Source organism: Ovis aries, chromosome 4 (genome assembly GCF_016772045.2).
Source record: "Ovis aries strain OAR_USU_Benz2616 breed Rambouillet chromosome 4, ARS-UI_Ramb_v3.0, whole genome shotgun sequence".
Lineage (NCBI taxonomy): Eukaryota > Metazoa > Chordata > Mammalia > Artiodactyla > Bovidae > Ovis > Ovis aries.
The window spans coordinates 34,713,857-34,728,949 of NC_056057.1; the positions used below are offsets into that span (position 1 = coordinate 34,713,857).

The 15,093-nt window shown below is 42.1% G+C and overlaps 1 protein-coding gene and 1 long non-coding RNA gene across 3 annotated transcripts in view; both read left to right on the forward strand.

Moving 5' to 3' along the window:
* Positions 1-382: 382 nt before the first annotated feature.
* On the forward strand, positions 383-8,299 carry LOC132659730 (uncharacterized). Its single transcript, XR_009600477.1, has 2 exons — positions 383-3,780; positions 7,976-8,299. It is a non-coding gene; the product is annotated as an uncharacterized LOC132659730 (long non-coding RNA).
* Positions 8,300-10,395: 2,096 nt separating this feature from the next.
* ELAPOR2 (endosome-lysosome associated apoptosis and autophagy regulator family member 2) overlaps positions 10,396-15,093 on the forward strand; it is a 216,189-nt gene continuing 211,491 nt past the window's right edge. The window contains exon 1 of one of the 2 annotated variants that reach the window (XM_004007800.6): positions 10,396-10,638. In XM_004007800.6, the coding sequence (XP_004007849.2) occupies positions 10,450-10,638 (189 nt within the window). In that variant the 5' untranslated portion in view covers positions 10,396-10,449. The remainder of the gene's footprint in view (positions 10,639-15,093) is intronic. The other variant, XM_060414974.1, reaches the window with a different exon arrangement.

Consider the following 15,093-nt stretch of genomic DNA (forward strand, 5'->3'; position numbering starts at 1 on the left):
CATGTTCTGACATGTTGAGATCTGGGTGTTTTCTAAAGGGCAGTGTCAAAAGAAGCATGCTGCAATTTCTGTGCTTCTTAGTGGCCATAATCTTCATGACTAACATTACAGTCATATGTGGTAGCATTCAGATGCCTATATTAACTTAAGTTTAAATCTATAATATTGCTTTAAATGTTTTTAAAAGAGATATCATTGTAATACCGAAAGGAAATGTAATTTTTTTAATGAAAATTTTTTTTTGTTTGAAAATTTTTTATTTTGTACTGAGGTACAGGCAATTAACAATGTTGAGATGGATTCAGGTGAACAATGAAGGGACTCAGCGATATGTATATATATACAAGGAAACATTATTTTATATAAAGAAGGACTATTAAATGCCAAGCAGTGAAATCAGAGGTAACAGAAAACTGCCAAATCTACTGCATATATCATGGCATTTCAAAGCCAGGAAAGGTTCTATGACAGATTCGTGGTCTTAAAGGATTATTACTCAGGTGCCAAGCCTCTGTTTGTCAAAAGCTTCTGGATGACTTTCAGGAGAAGATAATTTACTTATAGTTGATGGGTAATTCAATGATGGAAAAAGTAAAACTATCAGCTTAGCAAAATAGGAAATACAAACAGAAGTCTAAAATTATACTGCCAATCTTAAAGATGCCCAAGAGGTCAAGATCACAAGCATGGATTATAAAAAGCAAATCACAAGAGTCAAAAATCAACTCAGAATACTAAGTGGGAAGGCACTGGAACTCAGATATCATTTTAATGATGGAGAAAGTGCTGTCTCTAATTACATGAATAAAAATATAGCATCATGAGCATGAAAGCGACTGGAAATACATTTAATTTACTGTTTTATTTTGAAAACATAGCAAATACTTAGAAACACATGAAGATCACTGAGATCCAAGATAGATTTACTATCTCTAAATTATTTCACACTAATATAAGATTCTATTTTGATTGGGTTGTTAAGTTGAGCTGGGATGACAAATCTGTATTTGAGTAAGACACAACAAATTGTGTTCTTGCGAACAAAATGGAGAAATATGGCCTAGACTACATAGTGTATTAAAGGTTGAATGACTGGCTGATGCAGTCTGGTGAGTATGTTGATAACATCTAGAAAGATGGTTCTAGTGGTTTGTACGTGACTCTTTGCTATGTTTCCTTCCATGCAGTGTAATTTGTTGGCAACTTGAACACATGGAAACTTTCTTGTAAAACTTGCAGTTATAAAAATGGAGCAGAGATAAAAAATACTTTGGAATAAATAAATATCTCTAAAAAGTTTGACAGAGTAATGGACTTAATCCAGAAAGATTAATTTTATAAGGGGTAATTAAAAATTCCAAATCTGGATATATAAACTGAATTTGTTCAGATAAGCTAGTTCATTATTTCTAAGCATTTTGTTATATCTCTCTAAGTCTCAGTTTCCCTATGTGTAAAATGGGAATATTAATACTAACTACTTAACTGTTTGAAGTGAGAGCTCAGCACAGTGTTGGCACATACTAAGTATCAATAGGTGCTGCTACTTCCCCAGAAATCCTGGGACAGACCAAATTCTGCCACTTATAGGGTATTTGACCTTAGGTAAGGTACTTTGGGCTTCCCTGGTGGCTCAGATGGTAAAGAATCCACTTGCAATGTGGGAGACCTGGGTTCGATCCCTGGGTTGGGAAGATCCCTTGGAGAAGGGAACGGTTACCTACTCCAGTACTCTGGCCTGGAGAATTTCATGAACTGTATAGTCCATGAAGTCACAAAGAGTCAGACACGACTGAGCGACTTTCACTCACTTACTCACATTTAATTCTTTCCCTGGTAGCTCAGTCGGTAAAGAATCTGCCTGTAGTGCAGGAAATATGGGTTCAATCCCTGGGTCAGGAAGATCCCCTGGAGAAGGAAATGGCAAACCACTTCAGTATCCTTGCCTGGAAAACCCTATGGATAGAGGAGCCTGCGGGCTGCAGTCCATAGGGTCCCAAGGAGTCTGGCACGACTGAGCAACTAACACTTTCACTTTCTTTTCAAGGTACTTGTTCTTTCTAAACCTCATTTTCCTCATTTGCAAGTGGCATAAAAATAGTGCCTTTCTCACAGGTGGTTGTCAGGAAAATTAAATGAGATGATGCATATGAGGCCCTCTTCAAGGTACTTAGCACTGTGAGCTCCTAGTGAATATTAGCAATCAGAGTGAACATTGGTGCAACTTTCAGAAAAATCCACCTGGACATGAAGTTAAGAAAACTATAGTCTGTCTAGAATAAATTGATGCTTTTGAACTGTGGTGTTGGAGAAGACTCTTGAGAGTCCCTTGGACTGCAAGGAGATCCAACCAGTCCATTCTAAAGATCAGTCCTGGGTGTTCATTGGAAGGAATGATGCTAAAGCTGAAACTCCAGTACTTTGGCCACCTCATGCGAAGAGTTGACTCATTGGAAAAGACTCTGATGCTGGGAGGGATTGGGGGCAGGAGGAGAAGGGGAACGACAGAGGATGAGATGGCTGGATGGCATCACTGACTCAATGGATGTGAGTTTGAGTGAACTCTGGGAGTTGGTGATGGACAGGGAGGCCTGGCGTGCTGCGATTCAGTGGGTTGCAAAGAGTCGGACATGACTGAGCGACTGAACTGACTCATACTTCTACTCTATTGGATGCTAAATCTATGCTAGTACCTCAGTTTAAATGTATGCTTTCGAGAGGAATATTGGAAAATTGAGGTGAATGTAAAGTCATATCATGTGAAAAATTGTGGAAGAAATTGGGGACACTTATTTTGGAGAAAAGAAGATTATGATAGAAGAAGATATTGGAAGGGTTGTCACTGAAAGAGGAATGGGGCTGGCCCTGTTTGGGCCCGAGTTAGAACTGTGACTGTGACACAGATGTTTTGCTCCCCTGAAGAAAGACTTCTTTACATGACTGTCTGCAAAGGTAGTGACTTTTCAGTCACTGAAATGTTTTTTAAAGTCTGAAAAGTCATTTGAGGGAGACTTGCCAAGAGGATTCAGGGATTTGAGATGGGATTTGGCTCAGTGATCTTTAAAGGCCAATCCTTTCCTGAGGTTCAGTTGTTGACTTCTTTACAGTGCTTAACATTTAAAACCTTAAAAAAAAAAATCTGCATCCACTCACCTAGTCTTTTCTTCCAAATTATTTGACTGAAGTCACTTACATGAAATAAAAATTGCATATCCCTGACCTTTAAGGGGCTAGAATTTATTTCCTTCCATGCTCTTATCTCGGTAAATGGATTTGCAGAATCTGTGCATGCCAATCATACTTGTGTTTCTTTTGGAATAGGGAAGTGGATAAAATGATAAAGGAATTGTCAGGTCACAGGATTTCTAATGGCTCAGCTTTAGTTGCTAGCAATGTTCCTGTTTCACCTAATATCAATATTAGCTAATAGGCATGCAAATATTGAATATATGGTTCACAGACAAGCTGGTTATTGCAGAGGGCAGAGGATTCTTGGAACAATGTATGTACAAAAAAAAATTGTATTGACATTTATCTAACTCAGCATAATGCTCTGCTTCCAAATGGTTTAACTTTTCTTTGATTTTTTAGTTCATGCCTCCTGGCCTCAGAATTATGTGCTGAAAAACTCAAGGACCAATCCTCTGCTTTTATATTGATTAACAAATAAATCATGAGTGGCTCTGAAGGACAATGAAGGGATCTCCTCCAGTGGGTACAATCCTTATGGTGAACTTTACCAAGAAGGTGACATTATGTCAGCTCTACACCAGCTCACAGGTAATAGCTAAAAGTTTGGCCATTTGGTGAAGGAATCTGGAAAGAATAGGATTGGAGGTTTGCTGATAAGGAGGATTTGGGAAGAATTATGTGAATGTATCTCTTGAAATGGGCCTAGCCTGTATCCCATGTGAATTTTCCCATGTTCAATGACCAGGTAAACCAGATGACTCACCATTGATGTCAGTCAGCTTCTTTCCCTAGTGACCTTACTGTGTCAATGAGCTTATAAACAATAGTGCATCATAGCAGTGATGATGATTGGATATGCCTCCATAAAGAAATTGATTGCCTCTCTCTGAGGTTGACCTGGCTCTCCCACTATGGCTAAATGCCAATCAGCCAGATGTAGAGACCAATAGAAAGCTCTCCATATTGTATAACAATGAGAGGGCAGCCTACCTGCTGGTTGATTATATTGAGTCCTTTCCATTATGGAGTCAACAGTATTCTGTCCTCACTGGAATAAACACAATCTGGTTCTGGTTTGTTTTCCTGGGCCATTTTGCTGAGTCTGTTGACTTAATGCCTTATTTACATCTTGCCTTATTATACCATGTGTTCTCATAGAATATTGTTTTTATCAAGAAACTCATTTCACAGCAAAATAATTAAGGCCAGTGCTCTGGGTTTCACTAGTAGTTCCATAAAACCTTCACTCAAAGGCCCCAGACTTACAGCATAGCAGAATGATCCAAGGAACCAACTTACTGAATCAGCTGGGAAATAATGCGTTTTGACATTAGGATGGTATCCTTAGGTATAAAATATACAATATTATCTGAACTAGTGACTAATATGTGATGCTGTTTCTCCCCAAACCAGGACATATTGGCCCAGAAATCAAGGAGTACAATGTGGGTGGTATTTCTCATTACTATGCTGAATGATCAAAGCACAAAATTTTCCTTCCCAAGTCCAGGTCCTGCTAGCCTGAAGGTCTTAGTATTCAGTGGATAAATATTCCACTGGGGGAGATAAGTGAACTGAAAATTGGGATGTTAAGACTGCCATTTGGCTTTTTGGGCTCCTCCTGCCAATGGGCCAGGAAGAAAAATAAAGTTTACTAGAGTGATTAACTATGAGTTTCTAAGATGGAGCTCAGGAATTCCTCTGGAGTACCTCCTAGTATTGTGATATCCAGTGCCGAAAGTTAATGGCAGACCACAGCAACCCCATATAGCAAGTATCGCTAAGGTTCAGACCTACTCAGGGACTAGGCTTTGATCAACCTATTTGCCAAAGAACCATGACCAGCTGAGGAGCTGTCTGAGCATGAATGAAACTTGGAGGAAGAAAGTATTATCTGTATCAATGCTACAGATAATCTCAGAAGCAATTGAAGAAATGGAAATGATTGTCCCAGAAATGGAAATGATTCTTCCTTATTTTTCTATGTATATAATCATATATTAATTTTTCTTATATTAATATAAGTCTCATTTGGGGAGAAACAGCATCACATATTAGTCACTAGTTCAGAAAATATTGTATCTTTTACACTGAAGGATACCACCCTAATGTCAAAAGGCATTATTTTCCAGCTGACTCAGTAAATTGGTTACTTGGATCATTCTACTATGCTGTAAGTCAGGTGCTTTTGAGTGAAGGTTTTGTGGAATTACTAGTGAAACCCAAGAGCACTGGCCTTAATTATTTTACTGTGAAACAAGTTTCTTCATGACCCAGATAACCACGATGGTGTGACCACTCACCTAGAACCAGACATCCTGGAATGTGAAGTCAAGTGGGCCTTAGGAAGCATCACTGCAAACAAGGCTAGTGGAGGTGATGGAATTCCGGTTGAGCTATTTCAAATCTTAAAAGATGATGCTGTGAAAGTGCTGCACTCAATATGTCAGCAAATTTGGAAAACTCAGCAGTGGCCACAGGACTGGAAAAGGTCAGTTTTTATTCCAGTCCCTAAGAAAGGTAATGCCAAAGAATGCTCAAACTACTGCACAACTGTACTCATCTCACACGCAAGCAAAGTAATGCTCAAAATTCTCCAAGCTAGCCTTTAACAGTACGTGAATGGAGAACTTCCAGATATACAAGCTGGATTTAGAAAAGTCAAAACCAGAGATCAAATTGCCAACATTTGTTGGATCATCAAAAAAGCAAGAGAGTTCCAGAAAAACATCTACTTCTGCTTTATTGACTATGCCAAAGCCTTTGACTGTGTGGATCACAATAAACTGTGGAAAATTCTTCAAGAGATGGGCATACCAGACCACCTGATCTGCCTCCCGAGAAATCTGTATGCAGGTCAAGAAAAAAGTTAGAACTGGACATGGAACAACAGACTGGTTCCAAATAGGGAAAGGAGTATGTCAAGGCTGGTATATTGTCATCTTGCTTATTTAACTTATATGCAGAGTACATCATGAGAAATGCTGGACTGGATGAAGCACAAACTGGAATGAAGATTGCCGGGAGAAATAGCAATAACCTCAGATATGCAGATGACACCACTCTTATGGCAGAAAGTGAAGAGCTAAAGAGCCTCTTGATGAAAATGAAAGAGGAGAGCGAAAAAGTTGGCCTAAAACTCAACATTCAGGAAACTAAGATCATGGCATCTGGTCCCATCACTTCATGGCAGATAGATGGGGAAACAGTGGAAACAGTGTCAGACTTTATTTTCTTGGGCTCCAAAATCACTGCAGATGGTGACTGCAGCCATGAAATTAAAAGACGCTTGCTCCTTGGAAGACAAGTTATGACCAATCTAGATGGCATATTAAAAAGCCAAGATATTACTCTGCCAACAAAGGTTTGTCTAGTGAAAGCTATGGTTTTTCCAGTAGACCTGTATGGATGTGAGAGTTGGACTATAAAGAAAGCTGAGTGCCGAAGAATTGATGCTTTTGAACTGTGGTGTTGGAGAAGACTCTTGAGAGTTCCTTGGACTGAAGGAGATCCAACCAGTCCATCCTAAAGGAAATCAACCTTGAATATTCATTGGAAGGACTGATGTTGAAGCTGAAACTTCAATACTTTGGCCACCTGATGCAGAGCTGACTCATAAGAAAAGACTCTGATGCTGGGAAAGATTGAAGGTGGGAGGAGTGGGGGATGACAGAAGATGAGATGGTTGGATGGTATCACTGACTCAATGGACATGAGTCTGAGTAAACTCTGGGAGTTGGTGATGGACAGGGAGGCCTGGTGTGCTGTAGTCCATGGGGTTGCAAACAGTTGGATACTACTGAGTGACTGAACTGAACTGAACTGAATTGATTGATCAGATAATCAGTGCTGCTGCTGCTAAGTCACTTCATAATCAGTAATCAGCTGAATAACCTGCAGTTAAATTCTAAAATAAATAAGTAGAAAGGAACCACAGAGTTTTCTCAGAATTTTCCTTTCTCTACCAGTCTGCATGCTGGTATTAATTACTTAAGGTCAACATGTTTTCTCTAGGTGAAAATCCTATGAGAAAATCACTTATTGAAAGTGGCAAATTGTCCCATTTAGGAAAATTTGTAATTGTCATGTAAGCTCAGGTGACTGGGATGACTTTTATTTTTTACAAGGAAAGAAATTGTTTTCAATCCATTAACCATGTTGTTAGGTCCCACTTAGGTGACAAAAATAATAATGTAATTGACTCAGATTCTGAATGGATTAACTAATAAAAACATATAAAGAAAGTAGTAACAAAATAAGAAAATATAGGCATCTATGTGATCTTGCAAAGGTACAGTATCTCTGAGCATAAAACAAAGGAAGAACTCACGAGAGGAAATGTGGCAATATTTGAGTACGTAAAAATGACAGTCTTCTGCAGAAAAGGTCACCAGAAACAAAATCAAAAAGAAGACTACAGACAGAGGAGCATTTGTGACATATATGGTAAGCAAAGGTATAATATATAAAACTTACAAAGACTGCTTACAAATCAATAAAAAAGACTGAACTTCAATAGGAAAATGGTCAAAGAGTGTCAGTGAAAAATTCACACACCAACACGAGAAGGAACTATATAGCTAGTAAATATATGTGAGAAATTAGTCAGTGTTACTGAAAGAAGCTCTTTTGCCCCTTTTCTGCTTGCTCATTCCTGTTCCTCTCTAACCCTAAAAGAATCTAATTATAGGAATGAGATCACTAGACAATTTAACTTTGCTCCTGACTTATATTCTACTGAATGCACACCATGCCATACCTAACCTGTGAATTCTTTCCCTAGATTAAAAGAAGAATGAATCATTAAATAGTTAAGCATGACCAGCTGTGTACCCCCAGCAGCCCCCTTTGCAATACTGCAGGCAGATGACATGGGCAAAGTGACATCTGAAGAAAAGATAAAGAGGAGGCAGCTGGTCTGTGCATGGTGAAGAATGATGCAGAATCTAAGCTTGTACCTTGGTAATTCACTGATATTCTTTCCCCCCTTTCCCGTCAAAAACTCTCATGGCCAAGCAGAATCTGGAGAGTTGGTTCTGGCACATGAGTCCTCTTTCTCTTCAGATTGCCGGCCTTCTGATTAAAGCAAACTTTTCTTTCATCAACACTTAGCTCTCCATTATTGGCTTTTGAGTGGTGAGCAGCTGAACATGAGTTTGGTAACATTACTAAATAAAATATACTATACATTTACAAAATATTAACACAGTCACATTTTTCTCCTTTACAAAAATGGCAGATATACAAAGCATTATAATTTAGAAAGTTATGAAATAAGAACTCATAAACTGCTGATAGCAACTGATAAATTTTTTTTTTAGGAATTTGTGCACTATTCACCAAAACTTAAAAATGTACATGCTATGTAATCCAATGATTTCAATTTTAGAAAAGCATCACAGAAAATTAAAAGGAGATGTATATGCATCATAAAATTACTGTTGTTGTTCAGTCACTAAGTTGTGTCCGGCTCTTTGTGACACAATGGACTGGAGCATGCCAGGCTTCCCTGTCCTTCACTATCTCCTAGAGTTTTGTCAAACTCATGTCCACTGAGTTGCTGATGTTATCCAATCATCTCATCCTTTGTCACCCCCTTCTCCTCCTGCCCCCAATCTTTCCCAGCATTAAGGTCTTTTCCAATGAGTTGGCTCTTTGCATCAGGTGGCCAAAGTATTTGAGCTTCAGCTTTAGCATCAGTCCTACTAGTGAATAACCCTGTATAACAGAGTTGAACTATTAATAACATTGAATACTTGAGAAACAGTGCCTAATATCCAAAAGTAAATTATATATAATCCAAACAGTAGAATATATTATAAGGTTACTTAAGTTGTGCTGTCAGAGACTTTAATGACTTGAGAAAATATTAATACTAAGGAAAAAATAAAAGTGTACAAATTATAATCCCAGTTTTGCAGCACACATGCAATTAAATGCCAAGGAAATACCTTAACATGCTAATACCACTAATAGTATTATCTCTGGGTGGTGGGTTCCCTAGTGATTTTATGTTCTTCCTGATAGTCTTCAATATTTTCCAAAATGTTAACAGTAAACATACTTTATTGTTATAGTCAGAACACATGAAACAGGAGAGAGAGAAGGAGAGAGAGAGAGAAAGGGACCTGCACATTTTATGTGGAAGTGCTTATTAAAGGGACATTAGGGGCGTGCCACAGGCAATTCAAGCCAACTTACATTGGGTCTGCCAGGTAGATTTTTCTAGGTGCTCAATTAAAAGAAATCTGGGTGCTCCTTTTGAAGAGCAGGATAAGTCATCCATTCAGAGAATTTTAGAGGAAGGGATCCCCAACACTAAGGAAGCTGTAATGTTCGTCTTGCTCACCACTTGGTGCCTACCACCCAACTCAACATGTTTTTGAATGAAGAAAAAGACTACCCCAGTTATCGTACAGATTCCAGGAACAAAAGGACTTACTTGCCCAAGCTTACACAGTTATCCCCATTAAGTAACACCAGTAGCATCCATGGTTCCTTACTACTGCTTTCAACGCCTACCACATCTACTCCTTGTCAGGCACTCTCGGGTGCTTTACAATGTATCAACTTATTCAACCCTCGTAACAACCTATGGGTTAGGAATTGTCATTATTCTCATCAAGTAAGTGAGAATACTGAGTCACAACCTGGATCTAAATTTCATTCCCCTTTTCTTCCCCGCCATTTGATGCACATCCAAATCACCCCCAAATTCGATCTGACGCCAGCTAGTTGGATTCTTACGAAAGGATGCTCCTGCGGCTCATCTGGGTGTGTTTGTGCGTGACGCGGGAAGTAGGAAGCATTTAAAGACCGGCCGCCGGAAAACAATGTCCCGAGGTCCTGGATTTTACTCTGGCTCGCCCCCGGAGCGCCCCTCCTGGTGGACCGAGGGGACCGGGGACGGGAGACACTCCGGCCTCTCTCCCCCTCTACAGTGTAATGAAGCTCTAGCCCCCGGCGACCACGCGGCGCCCCAGGACCGGAGGGGCTGGGCCGCAGACCCCGCCCGCTGCACCTGCTCCCGGGCTCCCGCGTCCCCGCCCCGCGTCCCGCCCCCGCGCCGCGCCCGCGCCCCGCGGTCCCTCCCTCCGGCGTGACGGGAGCACTGGCGCCGGCCGCCGGGGCCGCGAGCACAGCGGAGCCGTCAGCTGTGAGCTGAGCGCGCAGCCCTAGCGGCCCGGGAGCAGAACGCGCCCCACCCCGGGAGGCTGCTTTCCAGCCGGCCGGCGGGCCGACCGCAGCGGGAAGGAGATGCTGTTCCTCTGCGCGGGGCCGGCGCGGGGGAGGGGCCGGGGGCGGCCGGCCAGGGCTCCCCGCAGCGGACTCACGCCGCCCTGGAGCCCCGCCTGGATCTGCTGCTGGGCACTCGCCGGCTGCCAGGCGGCCTGGGCTGGGGACTTGCCCTCCACCTCCGGCCGCCCGCTTCCTCCTTGCCTGGAGGTGAGCCGCACCTGCTCTGAAACCTGGAGTTTGCGGGGGGTGGGGGTAGGGGAGAGGGGGCGACTGGAGGTGAAGGATGAGGGTCATGGCCATTTATTGCTCTCTGCTGTCACCTCTTTCCTTCCTGGGAGGACCGGGCTTTTCGTTTGTATCCAGGGATGAAGTTGCCAGCCCCGAGAGGCTGGCCGAGAGAGGATGTGTGGCTTTGCTGGCTTTGAGGGGATGCTTTCTGCACTCCTGTGTTTTAAGGGCTCTGAAGGACTTTGCGGCGCTTTCCTGGAGTGTCAGGCTTGAGGACCTGGGACCAATGGGAGTTTTCACCAAGGGCAGAGGACTGGGGAAGCCCTGCCAGTGGGGTTTGGCAAGCTGGCATTGCCGCCGAGGGCTTCCAGCTCCCCCTTCGCCACTCCCCAGTGTCTACAAACCCCTTCCTTTGCACTCAGCGTCCTGATAAGGCCCCGGGGACTTGCCAAGCCAGTGTGTGGTGTCGCTTGGCATCCTTTTGGCAAAACATGGATGTGAATTAGGAAGAAAAAGAATGTGTACTTAGGGAAGAGGTGGGTTGGTCATCTAGAAAATTAGAAAAGACAGAGTTAATATGCTCCTTTTGGGAGATGTTCATCAGCTGGCTGAAGCACTACTACTGTGTATTTTGAAGTTTGAGATTATCGTTGATATTCAGCCAAGAAAGATAAATAGGAGTGATGAGATTTTTTTTTTCCTGCTTTTGGGAGAACTGTACTTAATAATGCCAAAAATGTACAGGGGATGTCATTGGTAGCTGTACTGGGTGTTTATCTTTCCCTTTAGTGTTCCAGAAAGTGCATCCTCTTAATGAAAATCAATGAGGGGAAGGAAGCAACATTTCTGACCTACTTTGAGTGATTATGTTGAGGAGGATGTGAGGAGTGAATACTGTTTTAGGAAGATTGCTAGGAATCAGGGTGATGGGTCATTTTATTTTAATGTAACAAAAATGGGTTAGCTAATATCCCCCTCTGGGAAGCAAGACCAGATCTTGTTCCTTTGTGTCACTTTTTAATTTTACCCAGGCTCGAATTATAGAATATCTGCATTCTAGACCTCATCCATCATCCATATATTTCACCTTCCTCTCCCACAGTCTCAGTCCTAGGACAGACTGAAATGAAAGAGATTCAGATCAAAGGCAGGTATACCAGCACACAGTAGTGTTATAATTGGGGAAATCAGGGCAAGAGCTCAGCGAACAGCTGTGTTTAATTTCAGAGCTTATTAGGATAATTAGTTGTTTAATCTGTGTTCTATCACCTGGGAATAGTCCATTCTTCCAGGCTTCCAGAGAAAGCCCACTTTTTGGTCATCTTCAGATTGAGTAGTTATAACGGGACAAACTTAAAACCTTGCCTCCAGCCCCTAGTCCCAATTATGCAAAACCTTTTTTTTTTTCCCCTGAAGTGAAAAGTCAGATTCTTGTAAAATTAATTTTTACTGATGGAGGCTTTACTTGAAACAGGTGAAAGTGAGGGCTAATGAGGGCTAGTGAGGGGGTGGTGGCCACTAGAGCTAGACCGATCCTTTAGGTGAGTACATGTTCTACCCATGCAGACCCAGACAGGATGGAGTTGCACCCTGAGACAGATACAGTGAAACCAGAGGCAGGGGGTTGACTGAAGGTTCCAGAAGGCTGTGTTCAGTTAACTATAGTGAGTTTACAAATTTCACTTGACTCAGTTCCTTGATGTTTCAAGTTCGAATTGATGGGAATAAATAAAATTATAGGAGGACGCTCCTGAACATGCCTGTGGCTTGTGTTTTTAGAAATGGTGACGCGCAGATCCAGTTATGTTCTGATGACTGACGAACAGTTAGTAGATGTTTAACTGGGAGTTAGGGGTTCCTTTGGCGGGGCCAGGGGGCTGAATCTGCTCTTTGGCCTCTGGTCTAACCCACTGAGCTAATTTATAGAATTGATTTTTTTTCTCTCTAACTTTAAGAGGGATATGAGAATGGAGGAATTTTTCAGGCTTTGAGGGGAAGAGTTGGCTGGTGCTTATGTGTGGGGAGGGGCCTTCCGGTGAGATACAGCTATGGAATGTAGGCCAAACCCTTGCGAATAAAGATATAACACTGAAAAGTAACTATTTTGTGTCCACTCCTGCCTGTTGATCCCTTTCCACTCATTATTAACAGAAAAGGAATGCCCCACATAAGGGATAGCACCACTGTGGTGGGGAGGACAGTGAGAGCCGTGAAAGTGAGGGAGGGGTATGAGGCTGGAAACCAAAGCCAGCTCTTAATGACAAGGAGAGGATGTCGAAGGGAAAATCTGCAGGTGATTCTAAACCTCATGGCTGCCAGTACTTTCAGCCTCATCCTCATTTATCAGTATTTTTATAAAAAGTCATCATGTTTAACTGAATCATATAGACTCTCATTTTCCTTGCCTAGTTTTGGCAGAGGAGAAGCAGAGAAAGCTGACCTGGGGAGAATCTTTTTATGATCCCTTGAGTTCACAGGAGAGTGGCTGGGATACGTGCGAAGTTTCACTTAAGATTCTTTGCAGAGGATTGGACTCTGGGTGAAACTCATATAATACAGCTTCCTTTGTCAAAGTCATTGATTATGGAGCAGAGAAGGCGAGAAAAGTGATTACTTTGGAATGCTCAGCTGGGGATCCAGTCAGTAGGGTAGATGCACAAGCGCAGACAGAAAGAGGAGACAGTAATAAAAGTACAGTCAGTGTGCCAGCAGTTGAAGGACACCAGTAGGATGTGACTTTGATAAATGGCGTTTAAATTAAAACAACAACAAAAAACAGGACTAAACATCAGAGAGTATAGAACTAATTTTCTTCAAACTATTTATGGGGGAACTTAAAAGGATAAGTATCTTCTAGGCTTCTGGGTATCTGCTTTACACTTGTAAAATGATAGTGATAAAAAGAGATCTTTCTGTCTCAATTGTGAGCATGAATATGAGTTAAAAGTGGGTATGAGTCAAAGGAAATTTTACAAATATATGAAAGTTGATGATTGCTAGCTGAGTAGCAGAGAAGGCAATGGCACCCCGCACCAGTACTCTTGCCTGGAAAATCCCATGGACGGAGGAGCCTGGAAGGCTGCAGTCCACGGGGCTGCTGAGGGTTGGACACGACTGAGCAACTTCACTTCACTTTTCACTTTCATGCACTGGAGAAGGAAATGGCAACCCACTCCAATGTTCTTGCCTGGAGAATCCCAGGGACAGGGGAGCCTGGTGGGCTGTCGTCTGTGGGGTCGCACAGAGTCGGACATGACTGAAGCGACTTAGCAGCAGCAGCAGCTGAGTAGACCTCGATCCTGATGTTTCAGGAAGGGTCTACAGAGAAACGTCAGAGGTTCAGAGAAAATAGTCTTATCCAAGAATTGAATACAATGGAATTTTTGACTCATTAGTGGGACTGCCAGAGGAACAAAAAGATAAAAGCCAACAGATGATTCAGAGTTGGAGTAAGGAATTAGAAGAGAGAGTGCATGAGAGAAAAGTGCATAAAAAGAACAGAACTAACTGAATTATGTATGCATTATTTAAATTTGGAAAATTAAATCACAAACTCGCTTGATTCTTACTACGCTGTTCTATAGTCCTACATAATATAATTCTTCTGGTTTCTCTGAATCTTGATTGAATCATGACTTTTTGGCCAATGGTTTTTATTCCACCATTGCTGAGTTTAAACCGTTACTGTGCTAGGCAAAATGTCAGCTGATGTGAAATTCCAAATTAAAAAAGTAAAATTTAATTGGGTAAGGATGAGTCAGATATGGAAACTAACAATTGCGGTGAAGTGATTTGTTGCCATGAAAGAAGAAAGGGACCGTAAAGCTAGTGGGAAGGATAAAAAAAGGCCCTGCAGAAGAGGTGAGGGAGTCCAGAAAGATGAGTAGGAATTTGCCAAGCAAACAAGGGTCAGATGTGAGGTTGGGCTAGTTTAGGGGAAGACATTTTTGATGTAGAGCGCAGACTGAAAATGGCAGCAGCTCAGAACAGTTCCTCTCTAACTGGATATAACTAGAGTGCTGTATGCTATGAGGAGCCTGATGAGAGATGAGCCTCAGAGGCAGGCAGGAGCTGATCATAGAGGACCTTCCATCCTGCTAAGAAGCTGCTCTTCATTTGGTAGGTGATGGGAAGCCATAGAAGGGTTTAAAAATCACAGGTAAGAAAATATAGTTTGGCAACAGTATGGAAGTCACATAGGAGTGGGACATAGAAAGAGGTGAAGCCTGCCAGGAGCAGTTGTAAGCGTCCAGGTAAAGGATGGCAGAACCTCAGTTGAGGAGTAGTTGTGAAGATGGAAAGAGGGAAGGTAAAACTGCCTGTGGGTAGATGTGGAGGGTGAGGGGATGGAAGGTTCTGCCTTGTCTAGAGGCTGGTGCCTCCAGCCTCCATGAGGAGGAGTATGAGGAAGAGGAGATAAGGAGCTTGGTTCTC